This window comes from Eupeodes corollae, chromosome 1 (genome assembly GCF_945859685.1).
Source record: "Eupeodes corollae chromosome 1, idEupCoro1.1, whole genome shotgun sequence".
Taxonomy (NCBI): Eukaryota; Metazoa; Arthropoda; class Insecta; order Diptera; family Syrphidae; genus Eupeodes; species Eupeodes corollae.
Genome location: NC_079147.1, coordinates 107824077 through 107842417, shown reverse-complemented (window position 1 = coordinate 107842417; position 18341 = coordinate 107824077). Strand labels below are relative to the sequence as shown.

Below are 18341 nucleotides of genomic sequence, written 5' to 3'. Positions count from 1 at the left end.
AAATTTAGAAACAGCACTTTCAAAAGCTCCTTTCACACCAGACCGCATCTTTAACTTGGACAAAACCGGTGTGACGACAGTTGTACAAGCTCCTAAAGTCATTACTCAGTGTGGACAAAAGCAAGTTGGGCAAATTGTCTCGGCAGAACGAGAGCAGCTTATCACAATGTGTGCGATTGTAAATGCAGCTGGAAACTCTGTACCGCCGGTATTTGTATTTCCAAGAGCAAGATTCCACAATCATATGCTTAAGGGAGCACCAAACGGTTCGAAAGGACTAGCAAATAGCCCCACAAGCGGATGGATGACAAGCCAGTTATTTGTTAAAGTCCTTGACCACCTTCAAAAATATTCGAGGTCTACAACGAATGATCCAATTCTTCTACTTCTCGATAACCATGAAAGCCATTGTTCTATAGAGCTATAAAGTTCTGCCGGGAAAATGGCATTGTTTTTCTCACTTTTCCACCCCACTGCACCCACAAGTTACAGCCGTTAGATGTTTCAGTCATGGGACCGTTTAAAAAGAAACTATTAGTTTCACACAATGATTGGCTACTCAACAATCCAGGGAAGACCATTACCATTCATGACCTACCTTCAATAGTAACACCGGCATACAACAATTCATTCACACCAAACAACATATTGTCAGGTTTCAGAGCAACAGGGATCTTTCTCTTTTCACGAAATGTTTTTAGTGATGAAGACTTCCATTGTAGTGAAGTTACTAACAGGATCTTTAATTCGCCAGAAGTGTCTCAACCATCAATACCAGGAAACACTGTAACAACTAGTGAACAGGTGCAGACACCAACATCAAGTCAAGTTGCAGAAATTTTGTCTCCAGAAATGATGAAGCCTTTTCCAAAAGCTGCTCCGCGAAAAGAAGGCTCGCGGGGAAGGAAAAAAGGAAGGGCACGCATCCTAACTGAAACTCCAGAAAAAAATGAAATAGAAGCGGCCTTCCTAGAAAGACAAAAAAGGTTAACAAAATCGGCATTAAAAATAAACCGGATGCAAAATACCAAACCAAAACGAACAACGAAGAGGACCAACGATTCCAGTTCAGAAAACACGGATGAAGAAGTCATCTACGCTGAATCTGATTCTGATTTCGGAAACGCAGAGGACGAAGAATATGAGAAAGAAAATTTGGACGGTTTGGAATCATCTTCTCTAAATTCAGGAGATTTTTGTTTGGTTCAATGTTCTTCGGAAAACAAAAACTTCACTTCCCATTTTGTCGCAAAAATTCTTGATAAAAATGAAAATCATTTTAACGTTTCATTCTTAAAAAAGAAGGCCGGATGTAACAAATTTTATTTCCCCGAGAGAGAAGATAAGTGGTCAGTTGCAGTGCTTGATATCATAACCAAACTTCCAATGCCAAATGATGCCTTTTTTTAAAACAAGTCCAAAACTGCCCCATGCGTGTCCAAAAGTGCCTCCCCAGAGGGGTAGATTGGGACACTTGGAGACATTTTTTAAAATATTTATACATATACAAATATAAATCAAACAAAATGCATACCGTATCATAATGATAGGTAAAACCATAAACAACGATAATTTTCAGGATTCGAAAAAATACACCGTATTTTAAGAAAATTAGAGCGCTTTTAGCAAAAACTGTCCTAAGGTGCCCCTCTCACCTACTTTTTTTTGCTAATTATACAAGGAACCCTTTTTTCACAAAACTTTAATTGGAATTATGTAGAAAATGAATAAATCAAAGATTAATAAAATTAAATTTTCAGTTGGTTGAAAAACACGATCAGCTGTCATTTTGACATTAGTAGAATTGACTTGATAGTTAGGGAGATTTTACTTGGCTAACTTTCCAGTAAAGTTGACTTGATTGGAAAGTGATATTTTGGCAGCTGGCCAATCCGATACTAGAAACTTATCTTGCATTCAAGTTTCTTGTATCGACTGAACCTGTACATTTATATTCTAAAGTTTAAGGGTATTACAACTTTTAAAATAAAGCGTATAAGTTGGAAATCTACAAAATTACACAGTTTGAAAGATTTTTTTTTCAAACAGAACACTGAGAGTATTTGGATTCAGGCGACTCTACATTTCCTGCTTGACATCAAGCATTTGAAGTAAGAGTTGACAAGTGGAAATAAAAAGATAATGAAAAGCTTTTAGTAGGACGCTTTTGTACCGAAATGTGAAGTCTACAATCTACAATTGAAAATTTCATCATTAAATAATAAAGAAGGAAATAAAAGACAAGGTTTGGGATAAATAAAGTACAGTGGATAATAGAAATATTCTTCAACTTATTACTTTTATTTTAATAGGTACTTACCAAAAAAAGCAAAGTTAACTTTTCTAACGAAAACACAATCTTCAATACCATAGCTGAAACTTTTACCCTTAAAAAAATAAATAAATACGACCATTACTTTCTGATACTTCTAAATATTTTAAGGGTCTGTACACATTGTTTAGATTCGTAAAAAAATCAACCAACAAAAATTAACATGCAATTAATTATATATTTTAAACATTATATTTCAGAATTTCAAGCTAGAAATCTTAACAAAGAAAGACAAATAAACCACTCCATAGAACCATATGCAAAAGAAATTCGTGGGAATGATGTAAAAATGGAATACCAAGAAAAAAATCGAATATATTCAGCGAATTTCAAGTAAATTATAATTTTTCCATTAACTAATAACTTATTTAATATATATTTTCTTAATACAGAGGCCTGCAAATAAAAAAAATTCAACGATCAGAACGCAAAGGAAGTTCCGAAAGTGTTATGGATGAAAAGTTAGCCCTGCTCTTTCAAATGACTGTAACCATAAATAATTCTTCTTTTATTGTAAGTTTAGTTAAGAAACTTAGTTCTTTTTTTAAAGTTATAAAGTAATAAAATTAAATGAATTACTTTGCGCAGATCTCAACATTATCTCAACCCGTTGTTGTAATTGTTCATGGAAATCAAGAGCATCAAGCTTGTGCAACTATAATGTGGGATACTGCATTTGCTGAAATCGGACGGGAATTATTTGTTGTTCCGGATAAAGTTTCATGGGAAAAACTATCAGATGCTTTATATTTGAAATGTTTTTCAGAAACTAAACGTGGATTCACCGATGCAAATAGATATTTTCTTTGTGAGTAAAATTTGTCATATTTTAAACTAAACAGTAAAATAGGTTTACTAGTCAAGCTTTATATGGTTGTGGTCAAATATCAGATTCCTTTTAGAAAATATGTAGTTTTTAATTTTTTCCATACAGCTTAGTTCTTTAAGCAAGGATTTCATCTACACATTTTTTAGTTATATAACGATATACACCAAGAAAGTGGTTTGGCTGTCAAAAACAACTAAAATCCCTTTAATATTCTTAAAGAATTTCACAAAATATAAAATTTGGAAAAACTTTAGTAGTACCTACTTTAAATTTTTTTCATAAGATCTTTTTTGAGAGAAAGAGCAAATATTGAGATTCTTTAGAAAAAAAAACCTCAATTTTATATTAAGTTACATATTTTTAAATTCCAGAAACTCTTCTTCAATTTCATCTTCTTTTATTGGATGCACATGCATTTTTTTCTTTTAAAATTGTTTATCTATTGTATACAAAAACTTTTAAGATCAAAACAAGTTAAAGGAACCTATACTTTTTGTATTTGCTTTGGACGTTCTAAAATAAAGATTTAAACATTAATTTCAAGAATATAACTGTCCCAAAAGCAGCAAAAGTGACACTTTTGTTAAGCTTATTGAAAAATGTAATGAATGTTTCATATCTATTAATTTAATACAAAAACTTTGAATCTCTCGACAACTGAAGTAAAAGTGATTCTGCTACTTGTAATTTGTGAGTTCCACTCCAAAGTTTCTTCCCAACTTATTTGTTTACCTTAATTTGTTGGTATTTAATGTTTAGAGAAGTAATGTACTCAAATGCACCTATTTCCATAAATTCAAGAACCAAACATTTTTCTCTACAAAGTTTTGTTGACTCCTTTAAGAAAACTGCAGTGTTTTATAATTTGCCTTCTAGGATCAGCTCCAATCTACAAGTAAGCAGACTGATATCGATAGCGATTACAGACTCCCGAAAATAGAACCCGATAAAAAATACGTCACCAAAAAACCAGAAAATTCTTCAAAATTTCTTTTATTTTCCTGCGAAACAAAATCACATTTTTCTGGAAAGCTTTCTCATTTTTCGGGTTTTTGCATCTATATTTTTGTAGCGTTCTTCGCATCTATAGAAATGCCAAGAAGAACAGCTCGTCGTTCCATCTTCTCCTCCACTCACCTTCTATGCATATGGGACCGTAGATCATGCAAGGAACATTTCTCTTGAAACGGCCCAAGGTGCTTTTGTCATATTCCATGTTTCTGCATTGTATATCAGGGCGGGGTCGCTTTTTGGTCGCTCGAGGTAGGGCTTTACTACTGAATTTCTTTATAAGCCCAAAGAAACAGCGGTTAGAAAGAATAATTCTTCGTTTGATCTCAGCGCTGGTGTTGTTTTCTGAGTTCATAGTGGAGCCTAGGTAGACAAAGCCCTTAATTACCTCAAAGTCTGTAGATATTGACGTTTCGATCGAGACGTCGTTGTAGCTCGGCATTCAAGCCATCCGCTCCAGTGGCTTTATTAGACTTCAGCTTAGATATGGCAATCTTTACTTCGTCTAAGTCGGTAGGACGGGATTGTTGGCTTTCGTCGTCTATGTTGAAAGGATCATCCTTCCTGAAAGTAAAAATCGGTTCGTCATCGCCCTTAAAACAGTCTGTAGAAGTTGTCCTCCCATATTTTCAGCATTACACAGGTTTTACTATGATTTTTGCACTTTCGTCTTCACAGCCTTCGGGTCGAGGTTTATGTTCCTTCGAATTTCACCTGCCCATAAAACTTTCGAACTTTCTTCCTGCTTTTTAAGTTTTCAGCATCTTCTATATGTTAAGCGAGACCCCCCCCCCCCCTCCTTTATTGAAAGTCTTTAAATCTTTTCTTTTTCTTTAAATCTATAAATTGTTCCTTTGGTTGCTCCCTACGACTAAGATGTCGAAATTGAGGATGTCAGTCAATGAGACCTTTATTGTTCTTGTCTCAATGCTCCAGAGTTAAAATTTTGTGAAGTTCCTTCTGCCTACCTTCACAAATCTTTTACTATTTTTGCCTTAATGATATGAATACTATAATTCGTACCATTGTCGAAATGCAACTGTTATCCTTTAACTTTGGAAAAACTCCTTCAAATCTATGTTAATCAATTTCAAATTATGTATTTTTGTTTCATCTTTTGAAAATCAGGAAGTACCTAATAATAATTTTTCTCATTTTCTCCCTTTAGATGAAAAATTCTTTCCAAATTGCAACATGGTACCAGAAGTACAAATCTCTTGGACAAAATTTTGCAAAGATGAACTTACTGGTTATAACTTTACATTTTGGGAATGGTTCTATCACACCGTTAAACTAATCAAGGAACGTTTACTGGAGCCATGGAATGCTGATTTGATTGAAGGATTCATAAGCAGAAAAGCCACCACAGAAAGACTACAATCTCGAGAACCGGGAACATTTTTACTTAGATTTTCTGATAGTTCCAAAGGTTAGTAATGGCCTATATTTTTTCATACTTATGGTTATTTAAAGGATTTCTTGCTTTACAGGTGCCATAACAATATCTTATGTTAATGAATATAATAATGTTGATCACATCCAACCTTGGACAAGTAAAGATTTACAAAATCGTTGCTTAGCCGATCGAATAAGAGATTTGAAAGTTTTAACAAAATTATTTCCCCATGGAATTGACAAATCTTATTTATTTGATAAATTTTGTTCCAAGGGTAAAATTAATAATAATTTAGTATTTTTGTTTTACTTAACTTTGGTTAATTTTTTTTTTTTTAAAGATGATCAAAAAGTTAACGTTGGCTATGTTCCTGGAATTCCGATAACAACAATCATCCAAACCCAACCAGTGATAGAAGATAAAACAACTTCAATTGATTCACTCCTAGGAAATATGCTTCAAGACAACACTGTTGATATTGAAGACATGCTAATGGAGTAAGGAAATAAGAAATGCCTTAAATGTTGTACTTTTTTATTTACAAACAAATCCGTTGTTTTGTTTTACTTTACAGAGATGAACCTTCTATGGAATTCAATTACAATTTTGGATACAATTATGATAAATCTCACCTTGTGAATAAAAATATTTAGAGCCTTTAGTTTTATACCTCAGTTGTCGAGTTACTTTCCCATATGAACAAAATGATCTTTGTTTCTTTTCCATTTTAAAAAGTCCAAGAATATTATAATAAATCTTAAGTTAATAATATCGTTGTAAAGAAATATGCATTAAGATTTACATAACCTGCTTATTGTTAAGTTTTTATATTTATGTAAATATAGTAAATAAATAGTTTTAAAATATGTTGAATAAATATAAAAATTATGTTGAAAACATGATTTTTTTTTAAATGTATCACTTTTTTTATTTTATTAAAATATTGGGAGAATTCGCACAAAAAAGAAACAACTTCTTGAACACAAAGGCCGTGTTTTTCAACAGGTTATGGGCCCAGGTAGTGTCGTAGAATAAATAATTCGTGCAATAAAGAACAGAAAGTGGAAAAGTTTGCTGATTTAAAAAAATTAACAGGAAGAGATAAATGAATGAAAATTTTCGGTGGAACATGCATTCAAATTTCAAGGGTATTGGAAATCAGTTTTAGGTACTGAAACCGATGAAGATACTATAGAGAAAGCTACTTTAAGATTAGTTTTATGTATTTCTTTGAATCTTTATTGATTGAAGGATTTATATATTGAAGGATCGATGTAGTATTGCTAAAGAAATCTGGGATAAACTTAATTCTACATATTCTCGTTTAACAAGGCGTTGTTGTTTGCTTAGAAAATTGACAATGACGCAACTGAATAATTGCGCAAATATTGGAGAATATGTTGATACAATTATTGATACAGCACAGAAGTTAAACCAAATTGGAATGAAGGTAGATGAACAATGGATTGGTTACTACTTAGCTGTTTGCCGGAACTAGAGAGCAGTGGTAGAGAGCAGTGGTAAGGAAATTACTGGTGATCTTGTGAAAACTGCAAGACTATGACAACTACAGTAAAAATGATACAAAGGAAAACTATTTCCGTGGAGCTAACCAAAAGAAGATAATATGTTTAAAATGTCAGAAAGAAGGGCACATAGCAAAATATTGCAAAGGAAAACCTAAGTCAGGTTTTATGAACTATAAAAGGACAATGGCACTGACATTTGCTACCGAACTTGATATTGAATCTAAAGATTGGCTACCTGGTTCAGGAGCATCTGCGCATATGGTAAGATTAAAAGAAGATTTTATTAATTTCAAACAATTTTTAATTGATGAGTTTGTTCGTAAGTCTGTACATTCGCGACGTTTTTTTCGTTGTCCATAGCTCAAAAACCAGAAGAGATATCGACTTAAAATAAATTTTGATATACAGACAATAGGGCAGAAAGATTCAGAAAGGGCTCTCAAGAAAATTGCGTGGGTTTTTTTTTACCCATAGTTGGTTAACCCTATAAATATCTTACGAACCAAAACCGCTAGAGACTTGAATAAAAATTTATATTATATATTGTAACGTGATACCAAGCAAATATATTTTTTTTATAAATCAAAAAAATTTGTCATTTCGAAAATTTTACGAATAGAAAATAATGATGTCTACAAAACAATTTTGTGCAACGAAAAATCAAGTTTTTAACATCCGGTAAAATTTTAAGAAAAATCGAACTGACAGTATTTTTTTACAAAAAAAATAGAAAATCTAAAAGAAAATTTAAAAATTGATTTTCGACTTAAACATCTTTTCAAAACTTTGTGATAATGGCTTCCAGCTAATTTTAACTTACAAGAAATATTGTTTTTAGCATTCAGTAAAATTTGAGAAAATTCAAATTGACAGTTTTTTTTACAAAAAATTAAAACCGAAAAAAAAATAACAAAAGTTGTTCGAAACTGATTTTCGACTCAAATATCTTTTCAAAAATTTGAAATAATAGCTTCTAACTACTTTTTACTTATAAGAAATATTGTTTTCAAGATTAGTAAAAATTTTGAGAAAAAACGAATTGACAATTTACAAAAAAAATTAATAACCGAAAAAAATTACCAAAAGTTATTCGAAATTGATTTTCGACTCAAATTTCTTTTCAAAACTTTGAAATATTGGCTTTAAACTAATATTGACTAAGAAATATTGTTTTCAACATTAGGAAAAATGAAAATATTGCTTTCGATATTCAGAAATTGTTTCTTTTTATAAAAATCCAACAGTCTGTTTTTTTTTATAAAAAAATAAAATCTACAATACGCAAATTTGGTAAAAATTAATACATATAGACAAACGTTTAAGCAAGACAAATCGACAGACGGGATGGGAAGTAATCAGTGTGGGTCGCATCCCAGCTTCTTTTTTAACTTCAGTTTAGGTATAGCTATCTTCACTTCGTCGAGGTCGGGTAGGCGGAATTGTTGATCTGCGTCGCCTAGGTTGAGTGGTTCTATCTCCCATACAGCGGAGTTTGGTTCTTCATCGCCGTTATATAATTTGTAAAACTGGTCTTTCCATATTCTCAACATAGACTGAGGTTCCACTACGATGTTCCTTACAGGATTCGGTTCGTGGCTTGTACCCTTGGGAGGTTTTTTTACCTTTTGGTAAAATTAACGAACATCATTCCTATTGTGACATCCCTCTATTTCCTTGATCGCGCGCTTCTCATGCTCTTTTTTTCCATCTAAGAAGCCGGTGTTCCTCTCTCCTCTTCTGCTCATAGAGCTCGCGAGCAGCTCTGGTCCTTTTGTGCAGCTCCGTTTTGTATGCCTGCTATTTCGCTGCGTGCGCTTGCCGGCATTCGTCGTCAAACCAGGGGTTTCGCTGTGGTGGCCGTGTGAAACCTAGCACAGAGGCGGCATCTCTGATGGCTGCAAGGCAATGTTGCCACTGGTTTTCAATGCTTAATACAGGCTACATAGGACTCCTTAAGAGGTTATTAGAGACTCGATCGGAAAAGGACATGGCAGTCTCTTGCGATTGTAGCCGTCTAACGTCAAATCTTCTCACAGTACTTCCTTGTTTTGACTTGGATCGGGATATCCGTAGACGTACCTTGGGTAAAACGAGGTAATGATCCGAGTCAATATTGGCCTTTTGGAATGTTCGGATATCCTGTATACTGGAGAAATGTCGTGGTCAATCTGGTTGACGGTTGATTGATCAGGAGAGTTCCATGTCCCTTGTGAATATTAAGATGTGTGAACTGCGTACTAGCTACCAGAACGTCCCGCCCCGCAGTGAAATCGACCAGCCTGAATCCGTTGTCGGAGGTGGTGTCGTCCAGGCTGCACCTCCCTATTATGCCACCAAAGATGTCTTCTCTTCCTAAAGTCTCCTAAGACAATTTTAATGTCATAGCCAGGGCACTGCTCATATGTCTTGTCCAAGAACTCGAAGAATATGTCTTTGGTGTCTTCATCTTTCTCCTCTGTTGGGGCATGCGCGCATATTAGGCTTATGTTGGCGAATTTAGCCTTGATGCGAATTGTCGTGATGCGCTCGCTCGCACCCTTGAAACTCAAGACTTTTTGTCTCAGTCTAGTTCCTACAACAAATCCACACCCTAATAGATGCTGTCTTTCTTCTCGGTAGCAGTCGGCGTAGTATACACCGCAGTCTTTTAGTTTGCATTTGCCCGGTCCATCCCATCGCACTTCTTGGATGGCGGTAATATCTGCCTGGAGCAGTTTTGGGCTTTCGCTAATTGTTACACTTCATTCCACTTACAGATCCGAAGTTCGCTGTCCTTATTTCGTTTGCTTGGTTTCAGTATAACTCCAAGGACGGGGTGCCGGATAAACCGCTCCTTATGGGCCTGGGCTCCGAAAAAGTAGCAAAAGCCCTATAAGGTGTTCACTACTGGAACTGTAGACGCCATCGTTGATTCCATCTCTAGAATTCGTCCGCTGGCGTCTTTTTTTTTTTTTTTTTTTTTTTTTTTTATAATTAGCAAACACTAAAAGGGTTTTTTATACCTTTAATATGCCAACGACACAGTGTGAGCATTAGGAAAAGAGGGAAGGGTTGGATAGGAGGTGTCGGTGTACATTGGTTTTAAATTTCTGAACATTGCAATGACAGGGAAAGATAGAGCGTGGCAAGGCGTTCCACATTCGCGCAGTACGGCTAAAAAAAGAATCTCTGTACTTCATAGTACGTCCGAAGTTGGGCTCAAGGGTAAACTGATGGGCATTCCTAGAAGCGCGGGTATTACGGTTAAATTGTTTAAGGGGAGGAATGCAACTGGCTATTTCACTAGAGCATAGTCCGTTAAAATAACGGTAAAAAAGGGTGAGGCAAGAAACCTTGCGTCGATGTTCCAGTGATGTAAACGAGTTTATGATATTAATGTCACCAATCATTTTAAAAGCTCTTTTTTGAATACTGTCCAAGAGGCTTAAATAAGTTACTGGAGCACCAGCCCAGAGATGAGAGTTATATTCAAGTTTCGGACGTATATAGGTTTTGTAGATTGTAGCCAGATCAGACGGAGAAAAACATTTCTTGCAACGTCTCAAAAAACCTAGACATCTTGCATCATTTTTGGCAACATCGCGTATGTGATCGCTCCACAATAGGTGGTTGCTGATGCACATTCCGAGGATGTCAAGATTTTCTGTTTCGTTGATGCAAGTGCCACTCATAGATAGTGGCAAAGACGGTTTATCTCGCACGATGCAAGACAGCATTGCGTTTTCGAAGCATTAAATTCCACACGATTTTTTATTCCCCATTGTACAATGCTGTGTAAGTCGGAATTTAATGAGCTAATCATATTTTGCCGTTGCAGTTCCACATCCGAAGAGGAGGGTTGTGAGTCTGGAAACGAATATGAAAAGCTAAGAGTGCTATCGTCAGCGAAACAATGTATTGGATTAGAAGTAGCAGACAGGAGATCATTTATAAAAATGAGGAAGAGGGTCGGAGACAAAACGGAGCCCTGGGGCACACCAGCGTTTATTTTATGAGTTTCAGACTTGAATCCGTCCAAAACAACTTGTATTGAACGGTTCGAGAGAAAATTTCTAATCCAACGAAGAAGAGATTCGTCAAACTTTATCAAATGCCTTTGAAATATCAAGTGCAATAATCTTACTTTCTCCAAAACGATGTAAAGATCTGTTCCACTGTTCGGTGAGATGAACCATGAGATCACCAGTGGACCTATTGCTACGAATGCCGTATTGCCGGTCATTAAGAAGCTTCCGTTCCTCAAGATATTTCTTAAGCTGATAATTAATCAGCGTTTCCATGACCTTAGAAAGAAGGGACGTTAGTGCTATCGGTCGGTAATTTGTGGGAGAAGAAGATTCGCCTTTTTTTGGAATTGGCTGAACAAATGCAGTTTTCCAACTACTCGGAACGAGCCCAGAAGAATAGGATAGATGGAAAAGCTTACGCAGTGGTTTTGCCAGCGTGGAAGAACACCTCTTCAGAATAATAGCGGGGATACCATCTGGGCCAGCGGATTTATGAGTGTTGAGATCTTTAAGAACTCTCGCCACAGTTCGAGTACGAAAAAAGATTGGTCCCATAGAATCATTTACGCGTTCAAGAACTGGGGGAGTCATGACACTATCTGGTAAGGTGGAATTTTCGTCGAACTGCCTTGCAAATAAGTTGGCTTTATCAATAGAGCTAACTAAAGGAGTGTCATTGACAACAAGCGTAGGAACCGAGGAAGAGGAAGAATTCCTCATGTTTTTTACAAATGACCAAAAATTCTTACTGCCTTTGGGACATTGCAGTATTTTTCGCCGTAATTTTTGGTCATGTAAAAATTTGGTCCTTCGAATATAGGCGTTGCAGGCCTTCCTGGCTTGCTTAAACTTTTTCCGGTTTTCCTCAGTTGGGTTGGCTTTAAAACACCGGAAGCTCACCTCTTTCTCTGGATAAAGATGATGTCAAATATTGCATCATTTAAATGACCGAACTTATTGTTGCAACCATCGATTATTTTAACGTAATTTCGATCCCATTTTGACACATATCTGGCAAAGTTAAAGGGTTATCTGCATAAACACAAAAAAAGCACAGCGGCGTCATATCAAGTGGGTTAAGTTCATTAATGTAAAAATGTAGCAGTAATGTATTATTAGCGTTCATAAATGTAAATATACTGCATTACTACAGTCGGTAACTCTTTAAAAAAAACGGTCTGATAGCTGAAATGCGATCAAACCTGTAGTCATTCTATTTCTGTTGCCGCTCTGCAGGAAAATGTCAGAACAAGATGAGTATGTAAAATAATTAAATATTTATTAAATTTTTGGCAAAAAAATAAAATGATTTGTTATTAATAATTTGAAATATAAAATGACTGTATACTTAACTGTATGTTCCAATCAAAAAATTTAAAATAAGTCCTAATAAAACATTTTTATTTGACATTTTGAAAGAATTTTGTTATTACACTAAAATACTAAAACTCGCGTAACTCAAAAAAAAAACTTAATTATTTCTGTCATACTTTTTCATAGGCCTCTACTTTGATGAAATTTTTATGAACAGGTTTTTGATATTGTATATGTGCCGCATTCTTGCAGTAGTTTTGTGGGCATGGCTTTATTTATTTATTTATTGAATTCGTTAAACAAACTAACGTTAGAACTTAAGACTTATTACATTTATTCTTATAGATTTATAGATTTAAGCAATTTGCAAAAAAAAGAAGCTATACTTAAGTATAGCTATAATAAAGTAAAAAATTACTTAGAATGTTTTACTTTTAAAATCATTGCTTACAGAAAATACCAAAAAGTAATACTTGTTGTGAACTGAAATCAATTGGTTGAGGGGACTGTTTTTACCATAGTTCGATCTGCTTGATGTAGACGTAAAGGAATGTATTCTGATACTTGAACGGCTATAAATAAAGTTTAATTGTTCCAAAATTTTATAATAAGGCACAGCTGAATGTACTTTCTGTGTTTAGAAAGCGATGGAAGATCTATGAGCGTGAGCCTACTATTGTACGGTGGAAGTTCGAGCCTATTAGACCATAGGAAGAAACGGAGTCAAAAGTGCATGAATCTTCCTTGTACTCCTTCTATTCTGTTAATATGGACTGAATAAAAGGGAGCCCATATTATTCAGCCATATTCCAATATTGGTCTTACAAATGTTATATAAAGAAGTTTAAGAATATAAGGTTGGGAAAATCATGTGAAAACTGTTTTATAAATCCGAGTGTCTTATTTGCTTTTTAAAAATATAGTCACAATGATTTGTAAAAGTTAATTTTGAGGCAAGAATAATACCTACAGTCCCAGCCCATTAGGTTTTCACTTTAGATTTTCGAATATTGTAATGCATTTAAATTATTTTGTATGCAAAATATAAACTACTTCCAAGAAATAAAGAATTTTTTTTAATTAATATTTTCAGTTTTTTGTTGTTATTTTTGTAATTTTTTTTTCAATATTTTGTTGAACCTCCTTTTACTTTAATAAGAGTCTATGTTTAGTAAAACCTTATTTATAAAACACTTTTCGCGAAAACTATTTAGATCATCTTGTAAAAGTAAACAGTTGCCAAGTGAGTCAACACGTTTGAAAACTTGCTTGTGCAACAAGTTGCATTTTTGAACTCACCCATGATCTTGGCGACTTTTTGTTTATGTAATGGTCTCAATTACTTGAGGATTTTCAGAACCCCAAATATGATAATTTTGTTTATTAACATACCCACCGAGAGAGAAATGTGCTTCGTCGCTGAATAATAATTTGTTCGAAAAATCGCCGTCCACCGCCTGTTGTTCAAGCACGTATCAATACCGCGACGCACAGTGGTTCGGTTTGCATGGGAGGACGGAAAAATGTCTGTTTAACCTGAACGGTTCGACGGATTAAAATTAAATTTGTCAAACATGTTTAGATTAGTCAAATAAATATTTGGTCAAAATTTGGTTGGCAAAAAAAATAATTAGAAACAAAGTTATTAACATTTTTCTAAAATTTGAGGGTTTTGGCATTTGTATCGGAGAAAAGGCTTTTGATGTTATATTTAAATGATAGTTTTTTTTTAGTAAATTCTTTTAGGGCATGTCTCAATACTTAATATTGGCGTTTCGACAATTCTGCTTGTATTAATAATGCAAGAGACTTATCCGGATCAAATTATGAGAAGGAAAAGCAATCTGATGTTCTTGCATAGTTTTACTTCGAAAACTCCTTCGAGCCAATGAGTGTATTTTTTTCAAAATTACTTTTTATCTTTGGACTCCATAGACTTAATAAATGAGAAAAACGTTTCTTTAATTAAAACGTTTCTTTAATTCTGACAGCACATTTTCTATTTGCTCAGAAATTAAGTTGGGGTATTCCCTTACAAAATATGGTAGAAGATTTTGAACACCATGACCATTAGTTATAAGTTCACTACACAACACCGAATAAGGAATTTCGATTGAATACATTTTAATGTGTTGAATTCATCATCATCATATATGTTTGTTATTATATTTCACTTCACTCTCACTTCTTGGTTGATCAAGGAGTAAACATTTTTCTTAAACACCTTGCACAAATGCTCAATAACCCAATACTGACTTTTTTACATAATCCTTTATATATGTATATATAAGATTTTATTCTTATAAGCCAGGTAATAAAACTACGCAGTACAAAACAAAAGCAAAGCAATAAAACTTTAAATATAACACCTTTTTTATTTCTACTTGCCCTACTTTTAGCGAAAAATTAAAAAAAAAAAATAAAGGACTATTTCTAATCCTTTTCTTTATTTTGTATTAAGCTATATCATATAATTTAAAATATAATGAAACTATATTGTGTTTCGTGTGTTGTTTTCAAGAAAATTTAGTTCAAAATTGAAAAAAATTTTAAGGCAGATATAAATGGTTTCACAAAAATCGAAATTCTCAGACCTGAATCAATTATTTTTAAAATATAAAAATAACCAGTTCATTCTGATAATTGATACTGAAGAAAACAAACTTTTTGATAAACAACACCGTCAAAACGGAGTTTTTTGAAATCCGATTAAGTGAAACATTTTTGATCATAACTTTCACATCTGCACGTATCTGCAGCTGATTTTTTGTGCTTCAACATAAATGTATGGAGCATATGCTGACATACTTACTTTTTTGGTGTCTTTTGGCGCTTTTTTTGAAATCAAAAAGTTTAAAAAAAAAACTCATTTTTTTCTAGAACTAAAGCTTCAGACTACTTATAGAAGGTATCTTTAATAAATAATCAATATTTTTATTTTATTTTTAATAATCGAAAATAGACCAATTAAATTATTTAAGAAGCTAGAGAATTTATTGAAAGGAATTTCGGAAAAAAACATCTCAAAATTTGTTGAAAATACGGTTTGCGATTTGAGTAAAATTATTTTTCAACTTTGAAAGCTTGTAAATCAGAACATACAATATATATCTATGTTAAAAAATAATTTTAAATCATACGCTCGGGTTATCTAAGAGTACTTAAACATAGAGTTTAAAAGGAAAAATATGACTTTTTAAAAAGACTTTTTTTCGCTCTCGCACCACTGTGCGGCGTTGTGAATGATCAGCTGGCTTTAGTTGTTGTGTGAACTGGACTATATATGGATGTAGGTGTAGATCCAAAATGCAAAATACGCCATAATTCGCCGTAAGACAGTCCTAATTCCTGTGAACGACGACGAATCGACACATTCGGATCTTCGGCACTTTCACTTACAGCAAGCCTTACAATATCTATAACCAATCCAGTCTCTTCAAACTTCTTTACAATTTTGTCAATTGCAAGCTATGCAAAGTTGGACGATTATATGCACCCTAAACTGCTCGCAAAGACCGATATGTGGCAATGGCAACATCAATGTTAGTATGTTTTAACAATTTATATGCGTTGTGCAATAGTTAAGCTATCCATTTTCATAAATGTTAGACTACCAACTGACAGAAAATAATTGGTTTAACAAATTAGTTTGACAGATGTCGAATTCTAGCCCTATACTCTTGAAACGCAAAATGGATAAATCGTTTTATACAAATTTGTATGAGCTAATTTCGCCGAATGATAGAAGATTTAGGTTTTTATTTTCAAAACCTAGATCTTTTATGCAAAGATTTTTTTTTTAAATCCATTTTTATTAATTCATTCTTAAACCTATCTTAAAGCTAGACAAAAATTCATAAAACTAGCCTAATTATCCATAACTTACAACTAACTTAATGTTCCCATACGGACACTCTACACAATACACACTATAACACTAACTACTAATGACTTTCGGCCCTAAGATTTATTTTAACTTCAATTCATTTTTATTTATTTTTGTATTAATTAGAAAATTTAAAAAACTAATATCAATATCCTTTTTATTTTTACTTAATAACTACTTAAAATAAGGTCCCTAATATAAAACTTAAAACTAACTTAAACTACCTATTTTACCTATAAACTACTTAAAACTAGAACAACCACAGCAGCAAATCTAACGTTTTTTGTTTTTATATTAAATTTCCTTTTTTTTGCATGTTTTTTTTAAATTTTTTTTTTCTTTTTTATATTCCACCTTTTTTTTTATTTTTTTTTAATTTTTTTGTTTTTATTTTTATTTTTTAATTATTTTTTTTTTGTGCCACCATGCCTATTCTACTTAAAACTAAACCCTTAAACTATAAAACAAGTATGTGCGCCGGCCAAGGCTTAAAACCCCATCCCGACTACCCACTATCAAATGCCTATTGAAGCCACCAAAACTTTTTCTCCTGCTTCACCCTCAGTTCGGTCCCGTTCGGACACAGCCCTACTGAACCGAAGGAGTTCTGCTCCGCCTTGGGCCATGACGTCCCGATAGTACAGGAGTGGTATATTAACGGAACTGCCAATCTATCCTGTATCAGACCGCATTTGTCTAAAAAGAGGAATGCCTCTTATGGGATGAAGCCGCTCAAGCGTGCGCTTTTAAAATACTCGTCGTTCGGATAGAACGCCCCGAAAATTAAATTGTTGGTCGAAGACATAGCTCTTGCAATGTGACCTCGTACGAACTTTATCACGAAATTGTCAATTCTATTGATTCGAGCCCCGTTGTTTAGGACCTCGTTGGAATAGTAATGCACATAAGAAGATTCGGCTGTTCGATATATGCCGGTACAGCGTCGTAAACACTGCCGCTCGAACACCCGAAACTTCTCCATCTGGGCAGGGGCAACGTTGAACCACACAGGACAACCATAAACGATCATCGGCCGTATGAGGGCCACGTAGCAAATTACTTTTACTCTGGTGTCAAGCCGACTGCTAAAAAACAGCCGTTTCGTCAGAGCGAAGACTCCTCTGGCCCTGGTCAGAGCAGCATTTATATGTCTGTCGAAATATAAATACTGATCTAACCAGATACCGAGGTACTTCACTACACTTTTGCTCGCCAATGGCTGCCCGTGAAGATCAACGATGACCATCTTGCGCCAATTCTTGCACGTATCCCTAGTGGCCCTAGCCAACGGAGTCCGGAACAGAATTGTCTCCGGCTTCTGGATATTTATTTTCAGTTTCCAGTCGTCGCAATACCGCTGAATCTTGTCGAAACGGCCTTTCGGGCCGTTCTGTACGCAATAAGATCGTCGGCGTACGCAATTGCCTTTGTAAGGCTACCTATCAGATCGCTGGTGTAAATGCTGAAGAGAATCGGCGAATTCACCGCTCCCTGTTGAAGACCATTTCTAATTGAGAATGTTGTGGTAGAAGTTACATTGCCACTTTTGACAGCAAACTTTCTACCGTTAAGCATATTTTTATGCAAAGATGTGTACATATGTACATATTTTTTTGAATATAATGTAGTTATCAATATGCAATGTTTTTTTTGAAAAACATACAAATATAAGGAACTACGTAAGGGAGTCGATTAGGACTGATGTTTTTTTTCCCTTATACAAATTATGAATATGTCTGAGGCGCATACGGACACGAGAAGTCGGTGCAATCTGGTACATTGATAACATGCCATCAATCAAAGCACGCATTCAATCATTTTTATAGGCACACAATTAGATTTATAGGAAATCATAAACCAATGTTGCACAATTCTCAACACAATTATTATTTTATCAGTCAGTTGCAATAAAACAAAAATATTGTTAACAGAGGTTATCATCAATTTACATTATTGTTTAGTTCAAGTTCAATTCCCACTAAAAAATTAAAAAACAAGGAAACTGATTTCCATCTTAGGTAAACATTGCAAAATTCA

General features: G+C 34.2%; 1 protein-coding gene across 2 annotated transcripts in view; it reads left to right on the top strand.

The window, feature by feature from the left end:
• LOC129938412 (signal transducer and transcription activator-like) overlaps positions 1 to 6486 on the top strand; it is a 34492-nt gene extending 28006 nt beyond the window's left edge. For both annotated transcript variants that reach the window (XM_056045957.1, XM_056045958.1), the window contains exons 5-11: positions 2533 to 2665; positions 2725 to 2845; positions 2921 to 3140; positions 5341 to 5601; positions 5663 to 5842; positions 5909 to 6065; positions 6143 to 6486. In XM_056045957.1, coding sequence (XP_055901932.1) covers positions 2533 to 2665; positions 2725 to 2845; positions 2921 to 3140; positions 5341 to 5601; positions 5663 to 5842; positions 5909 to 6065; positions 6143 to 6221 — 1151 coding nt within the window. In that variant the 3' untranslated portion in view covers positions 6222 to 6486. The remainder of the gene's footprint in view (positions 1 to 2532; positions 2666 to 2724; positions 2846 to 2920; positions 3141 to 5340; positions 5602 to 5662; positions 5843 to 5908; positions 6066 to 6142) is intronic.
• The last annotated feature ends 11855 nt before the right edge of the window (positions 6487 to 18341 follow it).